Source organism: Herpailurus yagouaroundi, unplaced genomic scaffold (genome assembly GCF_014898765.1).
Source record: "Herpailurus yagouaroundi ecotype Mexico unplaced genomic scaffold, PumYag 185, whole genome shotgun sequence".
Classification (NCBI taxonomy): domain Eukaryota; kingdom Metazoa; phylum Chordata; class Mammalia; order Carnivora; family Felidae; genus Herpailurus; species Herpailurus yagouaroundi.
In genome coordinates this window covers 169,242-177,404 of record NW_024412416.1, presented here as the reverse complement: position 1 = coordinate 177,404, position 8,163 = coordinate 169,242, and the positions used below count along the sequence as shown (strand labels likewise).

At 43.0% G+C, this 8,163-nt stretch overlaps 1 protein-coding gene across 6 annotated transcripts in view; it reads left to right on the top strand.

Moving 5' to 3' along the window:
- CHRNA5 (cholinergic receptor nicotinic alpha 5 subunit) overlaps positions 1 to 8,163 on the top strand; it is a 50,709-nt gene that overhangs the window by 34,167 nt on the left and 8,379 nt on the right. For all 6 annotated transcript variants that reach the window (XR_005796042.1, XM_040493417.1, XM_040493416.1 and 3 more), the window contains exons 2-3: positions 1,769 to 1,920; positions 7,358 to 7,402. Coding sequence is in view for 5 of the 6 variants with exons in the window: in XM_040493417.1 (XP_040349351.1) it covers positions 1,769 to 1,920; positions 7,358 to 7,402 (197 nt within the window). In the remaining variant the exon portion in view is untranslated. The remainder of the gene's footprint in view (positions 1 to 1,768; positions 1,921 to 7,357; positions 7,403 to 8,163) is intronic.

Genomic DNA, 8,163 nt, shown 5'->3' with positions numbered 1-8,163 from the left:
GAGGGGCAGAGAGAGAGGGAGACACAGAATCGGAAACAGGCTCCAGGCTCTGAGCCATCAGCCCAGAGCCCGACGCGGGGCTCGAACTCACGGACCGCGAGATCGTGACCTGGCTGAAGTCGGACGCTTAACCGACTGCGCCACCCAGGCGCCCCAGAGTCCATAAAATTTTTAAACAGGATTAGGAAAGGAGAAATGTTTCAGTAATTCTATTTTATTTAAAATTTTTAAAAATTTTAAGTAGGCTCCACACCCAACGTGGGGTTTGAACTCAGAACCCCAAGATCAAGAGTCACATGCTGTACCCACTGAGCCAGCCAGGTACCCCAGTGATGCTATTTTAACATGAAGGTCTAAAATTAATGGCTTTTAAACATTAAAAAGAATGACTCTCTAATACAAACATTCTAGTTGAATTGAAATCTCTCCAACACTGTGCATTAAAAAAAAAAATTTTTTTTTAACGTTTATTCATTTTTGAGAGACAGAGAGAGACAGAGTGAGAGCAGAGGAGGGGCAGGGACAAAGGGAGACACAGAATCTGAAGCAGGTTCCAGGCTCTGAGCTGTCAGCACAGAGCCTGACACTGAGGAGGGGCTTGAACCCATGGACCGTGAGATCATGACCGGAGTTAAAGTCGGACGCTTAACCAACCGAGTCACCCAGGCACCCCACCAACGCTGTGCATTTTAACATAAGGAGTCTTTTATGGGAGGCATGGTGCAAAATCTATGGTATTTCGGGATTAAATCAAGTATCCTAAATTGCCCAGCAAGGGAGCAAGACATAAGCTCTGGGAATAAGCTGCATTCCTGCTGGAGAAATAGGCGTTTCCTCTGGCTGGAGGAATGAGATGCTCTTTGATAGCTGCACATAGAAAACATGGTCTGTTAGAATAAGAGAGAAGATTCTGTGAAAGTGCTAATTCTCTGTCAGACCATTTTGTTGAGGTTGGGGAAGGACCGTAATGAGCTATAAATCCCTGCATGTGGACTTTATGATAAATAAGCCAGTGATATTTTGGTTCAAGTAAATGTTTTTTCTTTGTAAAACCATGAGTCTTGAGTCAATGTCATGCTTGAATTTCACACATTTCAGGTATCCTAACAGAGACTCCAACCCATTCAACACTGAAACTCTCATTTCTTCAGAGATGTTTAACTAAGCTCCATAGAAGTCTGAACGTAACTGTGACCCATAAATCTAACCAGTCTTTGGCTATGGCATCTAAAATTTTTAAAATTTTGTTTCTCTCTCTTTTAAGTGTTAGGTCCTAAGGTAATTTTATACAAATGGATAGCAAACAAAGGTATGACAAATCTGAATAATTCATTCAGTATTTGTATGTTTGTATATTAAAATCATATAAATTAAAGCTTATGTATTTTATATTTACAGTTGATAAATGAACTTTACTGGAACATATCTATTTTCTAGGTTTGGAATTTTATGACAAGCAACCCCTCTAGCCCTGGTAACTTATTTAAAAGCTTAAAATCTTTTATTACAGTACTCTGTATTAAGTACTGAATGTTTCCTAAGGAACTCAGTGTACTTCCATGTGAGTAATCTGATTTAACTAAGAAATGTATCTAAACCACAGTGTCCCTTATTGGTCATAAACATTTGTATCAATGTTTTATTTTAAGAGCTCCATTAATAACCTAAATAATAGTTTGTTTCATTGATAAAGCCAAACATTTTTTAAAGTAGAGGTATTTGGTGGGAGAGAAGTTGATACACTAACTTTTCAAAATTTGTTGTACAGGGTTAGCTGAACCATCCTTTGTTGCAAAACATGAAGATAGTTTGTTAAAGGATTTATTTCAAGACTACGAAAGATGGGTTCGTCCTGTGGAACACCTGAATGACAAAATAAAAATAAAGTTTGGCCTGGCAATATCTCAATTAGTGGATGTGGTAGGTGTGCATATCATTACATACTCAATTTCATACAGGCTTCCTGAGAGCATCATGGGTGCCTAGGCACTGTGTTGGGAGGCACAGATTACAAAGGAGAATGAGACATAGTCATTTTCCTAAAGGAACTCAGCAGGGAAGGATAATTATTACTCAATAGACATAGAAATACACTTTTTATATAATATTGTATATTAGAAATCATTTACTTGGTAATAGGTCAATTTAAAAAATTTTTCAAAAAATATTTATGTATTTTTGAGAGAGAGCTCACACAAGCAGGGGAGGGGCAGAGAGAGAGGGAGACAGAGAATCCCAAGTAGGCTCTGCACTGTCATTGCAAAGCCTGATGTGGGGCTCAAACCCACAAACTGTGAGATCGCAACCTGAGCTGGAGTTGGATGCTCAACCAACTGAACCACCCAGGTGCCCCAAGTAATAAGTTTATTTTTATTTTTTTTCAACGTTTATTTATTTTTGGGACAGAGAGAGACAGAGCATGAACGGGGGAGGGGCAGAGAGAGAGGGAGACACAGAATCGGAAACAGGCTCCAGGCTCTGAGCCATCAGCCTAGAGCCCGACGCGGGGCTCGAACTCCCGGACTGCAAGATCATGACCTGAGCTGAAGTCGGACGCTTAACCAACTGCGCCACCCAAGCGCCCCAAGTTTATTTTTAATAAGTTGAAATATATTAAACATTTTATTTAAAAAAATTTTTTTTTAATGTTTGTTTATTTCTGAGAGAGAGAGACAGAGCATGAGTGGGGGAGGGGCAGAGAGAGAGAGGGAGACACAGAGTCAGCACAGAGCCCGACGTGGGGCTCGAACTCACAAACCGTGAGAGATCATGACCTGAGCTGAAGTTGGTCACTCAACCGACTGAGCCACCCAGGTGCCCTGATATTAAACATTTTATATGGAAGTTTCTTATTAAATTTGTTTAAAGATATGATAAAAAGTCAACATTTTAAAGAGAAAAAGTCCAAGAGTAGATTTGTAGATTTTTAGGACCAAAAAGTATCTCAGATCATTGTTTCAATATCACACTTAAACTATACCAGAGATCATATCAGTCAATAGTTATTTCCCTGCTGAGTTCCCAAAACAGTGAGTGTGTGTGTGTGTGTGTGTGTGTGTGTGTGTGTGTGTGTGTGTGAGAGAGAGAGAGAGAGAGAGAGAGATTGTACAATAACACTTATAGGCATGCCTTTATCTTCTACATAATTTTTGTAGAGAATTTGGAAAGTGCAAGTAAATACAAATAAGGAAATAAAAATTGACTGCAATTCTACCACCCAAAGATGCCTAATGATAACATTCTGCTGTTTCTCTTGCCAGTTTTTTCTTTGTGTGTATGTTTTAAAATTGGAATATTAATTTAGACGTAATGAAGAATCTTTTCCCTTCAATTCCTTTTCCAAAATTGAAAAATTTTAATTCCAGTTAGTTAACATACAGTGCTAGTTTCAGGTATACAATATATAGTGATTCAACACTTCTATGTATTAGTGCTCATTTTCTCTCCTGTTGTTAAATGAAGAACATTTCCCTATGTCATTACATAATCTTCAAATATAATTTTAATGGCTATATGACATCCCATTTATAATTTATTGAAATATTCTCTTGTTGGCAGGGGTTAATTCCCAGGATTTCCTATTATAAATGACAATGATGAATATATTTGTACACAAATGTCTGATTTTCTTCTTTCTTTAAGAAAGGTAGTTAATGAATCAAAAGATATACTTTTTTATTTTTTTATTTTTATTTGTTAAAGTAAGCTCCATGCCCAACATGAGGCTTGGAGTCATCTGCTCTGACCAAGGAGCCAGCCAGGCACCCCAAAAGATATACATTTTAAAAAGTTTAGTGTGTTGATGATGTCACCTTAATTGCCTCCAGAAAGATCCGTGAATATGGACTGTGTTGTGTCCTTCACCCTCTGCTAGGAGATTTTCAGTATAAGTACAAATAGGGAAGTAGGAGGATGAGTGGGGCTCCCTCTCAAAGACCTGTCTTTCCAGTTGGGACTATCAGCAAGTAAGCAGAGTGACTATAGGACATTGCAGGACTAAATTGTGATACCACAAAAATCTGGGGATTCAGACTTTATTTAGGTTATATTAGGTTATATTTAGGTTAGATTAGGTTATATTAGGTTAGACTTTATTCAGATTATTTAGGTCACTAAAGAACACAGGCGGAGGCCCTCGAGCTGGCCTTGTCTGGAGTGTAGGATCGGACACACGGAGAGGAGGGTAACAAGGAGCAGTATGATCTAGGCTGAGCAGTGAGAGGGAGCCTTTCTGTTCAGCTGTTCAGATCAGAAGGTCACTGTTGGAGGCCACTCCCCGGGATCATCTGACGGGCCGTGGAGGGGCCTGCACTGTGCTTTCTCTCCTGCCATTTTTCGACTGGAGAGTTTTACCTCTTGGAAGAAGTCACTTATCCTTCAAGGCCCAATTTATTTGTCTGACTCTTTGTGAAATCTTTCCAGAGTTCCTAAGACGGTCTCCTCTGTTCACGCAGCCCTTCGCACTGCTGGCACCTGTGTGCCCTGGCATGGCACCCTCAGAGCAGGCTAAGCTTCATGCCTTGCTTCTGTCCCAGAGCCCAGAGTGGTTCCTGGCACATGGCAGTTGCCGAGTGAGTGGCAGATGTGACAGGCAACAGATGTGGTCACAGCAGTGCTTTAGGAAGGGCTGCAGGTCAGTTAGATACGTGGTTTTGAGGAGTGAGAGAGAGAGGAGCTTCGGAGGCTGGTTAGAAGGCCAGGCAGAAGCAGGAGCAGGTCGTGACCAATGAGCACCGAGGGAGGCGTCAGATTTTGAAGCCTGAGTGGTTAGAAGAGAAGAGTGGCGGATCCGGAAGATGGAATCAGTTGCTGTGGGGTAGGACAGGGAAGATGGTGCTCTCCGCTGTGATGGCAGGTGATTGTGCCACATTCCTGAGGCCCCTGGGAAGTCAGTGCTGGCTCTGTGGGCAGAGAGGAGCTGAGGGTGTCAGTGTGGAGACCCTGGCCCAGCTGAGCATCGAAAACATTGGACTGAGGAGTGTTAAAGTGAGCAGGGAATGCAGGCAAGTTGATCCCTGAGGAACATTCATAGAAGGTGGTGAAGGAAGGAGGAGCCCAGAACAGAAGTCGGGGATGGGTTGCTTCCTGTGAGAAGAGCCCAGGACGTGTTAGGGTCAGTGACGATGAGAGAGAAAGAGGACAAGAGCAGAGGGAGAGGAGGCGAGGGCCCTGGACACGGAGAGTGGAAGCTTTATGTCTGTCCCTTTAACTGCGAAGCTCTTACCCGTCTGGCTTGTGGTCATGTTTGGGGGCTCCTCCTCAAAGTTCGCTCAGATTCCTGCCTTATTTCCTACATGTTCGAACTCTCTCTGTCTCTCAAATCCCCACGCCGGCTTGCTTGTTGGATGCTAGTTTTATGGCCAGGTTAAAAAATCTATTCGGGGTTTAAAAAAACCCCTAAAACTTTTCTGCTCTACTTACGTGTGGGCATATCTCTGTGTTAATGTGCCTCGTCCTCTTGGGTGCAGTCCTGCGTTTGTCCTTCGTCCTAGGTTTTGTTTTGGTTTCGTTTTTTTGCATCCTGCATTGTGCTGAGCACATTATAGGTGCTTGGGAGGTACCTGAGGTCACCTTAAGTTAGGCTGTGTCCCCTAAGGTAGTGGCTAACCCTCACATCTGGGGCCAGTTGTGAACTTAGGTATTGTTCTTGTATCTGTGTTCCTGTTGAGGATACTGAGTATTGACTGGGTCCTACTCCATAGTGCAAAATTTATGTGTGTTCACATTTTTCTGGGGAAAAGGTGTATAATTTTCATTAGCTTCTCAAAGATGACCTATTGACTTACAGCGTCACAGGTAATAAGTATACCAGAACTTTCCTAATTGTTAATGCCTCTGTTTAGAACTTTTGCCTACTAGGAATATTCTGATGCAGAGGTCAGCACTTTCTCTGGATGGCGTGTGCCTTTGGGATAGACAGTAGAGCTGGTGGCACAGAGTTTAAACTCAGGAGCTTTGAAGTCTAACATTAGTTCTACTACCAATTGGTGGAGTGATTTTAGGCAAGTTGCCTCATTGGGCTAGTTTCTTTTTGCAGAATGAATGATTTAACTAGATGAGATCTATAGGTCCTTTTCAGCTCTAGTGTTTTACTCAAGGACAATTGCCCTTTGGAACCACAGTGTAAGAGTGATGGCCATGCTCTATTTCCTAGTAATTGTTCCCATGTAGGGATGTCACAGATGTCTTTATCTCAAGGGATGTGCTTCCTCCGTCTTCCTTCTTTCTCCTGGGCCACTCATGTGTTTTGGAATGAGCCATCTAAACCTCTGTCCTCTGTCCCCGGCTATGGAGATTGCCTCATCCTTCTGTGGGTCTGTCCTGCCCACGGTGGAATTGTGTTTGGTCATCATGATGGTCTTGTACTGGTCCAATTGGCTCCATGATATTTCAGTAAAATGTAATGGAAGAGCTATCTTTTTTTTTTTAATTTTTATTTTTTAATGTTTATTTTTGACAGAGAGAGAGAGAGAGAGAGAGAGAGAGTGTATGAGTTGGGGAGGGGCAGAAGGAGAGGGGAGACACAGAGTCTGAAGCAGGCTCCAGGCTCTGAGCTGTCAGCACAGAGCCCAACGCGGGGCTCGAACCCACGAACCGTGAGATCATGACCTAAGCCGAAGTCAGACGCTTAACCGACTGAGCCCCCCAGGCGTCCTGAGCTGTCTCTTTAATTAGGCCTTGAGAATTCAGTGAAAAACTGGTCTTAGCAAAGATACAATGGCAGAAAGGTGTAAGTAGCAAATATCAAAGACCCCGGTTTTCTAGAAAAGCAGGCTGTGAAAGCTTATGAAGCTGCCACTCCGGACAGTGGCCCCAGTATTTTTTTTCTACATAGCAGCTCCTCAGAGATTCAAATCCCTGCCTCAGCAGAGGAACATAACTGCAAGTTACAGTCCTGCAGGAAGGCACAGAAACAGTGTATCTCTCATTCTGATGTGCACACTCTTCCACATTTCAGCACTTCTGAAATCAAGATGTGTATTATAATTAATGGCAACTTAAAATTCATTGTCAGCCTTTTCCTTTCTTAGTGCCAAGTACATAAACTAATGTGCGCGCTTGTTTCTTAGATTGTATCTTAGATTTCAGGATGTAGAGTGGGAGTGTATGAATGTTAAATCTAATGCCAGTGGTGTACTGCAGGGCAGTTCAGCTGAAATTCAGAGCATCTGGAAAGGGATAATGTGAAATTAGGCTGGAAAAATGATCCTGCGTTTCCAGAGAGCTGCACCAATGAACAGGATATAGGTACTATATGGACAAGGCATGTTTGTGTAAAACTGTGAAAATTCGTATTTGAAGAAGTATTGCTTCTGTCCTTGAAATAATCAGCCTTATTTAAATTTTTGTTTCACAGGATGAGAAAAATCAGTTAATGACAACGAATGTCTGGTTGAAACAGGTGTGTATGAAGCTCAGAAGGCACCTGACTGGTCACGGGTGCTGTTGTGCCTGTAGGGTTTGCAGCGCAAAGAAACACGAGCATGTGGTCTTGGTGGATTGGCAGGGTGCGGAGGGTTGAGGGTGGGTGGGGTTCTCGTATTGGTTCAGGCAATACTGGAGTGGCTGCCATCTGCCAGACGCTGTTCTGGGCACTGGGGAAACAGGCAACAAAACGGACAGAAGTCTCGGCTGGCAAGAACTTCATTCGAGTTGGGGAAGAGGAACAGGTAAGCTGTTACAGTACCTCGGAAGTAGACAGGCTTGGAGAAGAACACATTCGGTGTGGGTAGAGGTGAGCAGGGGTGTGTAGATGAGGTCAGAGAAGCAGTGGCAAGCCAGCGGTGTAGCGAGCATCTAGGCCTCTGTGAGGATTGTGGTGTTTACTTGGAGCTGATGGGAATGGGCGATGAATTAGTTTTACATTCGTAGCCCCTTTTTATTTTTTATTTATTTATTTATTTATTTATTTATTTATTTTTTGATTTTTTTTTCAACGTTTATTTATTTTTGGGACAGAGAGAGACAGAGCATGAACGGGGGAGGGGCAGAGAGAGAGGGAGACACAGAATCCGAAACAGGCTCCAGGCTCCGAGCCATCAGCCCAGAGCCCGACGCGGGGCTTGAACTCACGGACCGCGAGATCGTGACCTGGCTGAAGTCGGACGCTTAACCGACTGCGCCACCCAGGCGCCCCGTAGCCCCTTTTTAGAAGAGACTGCT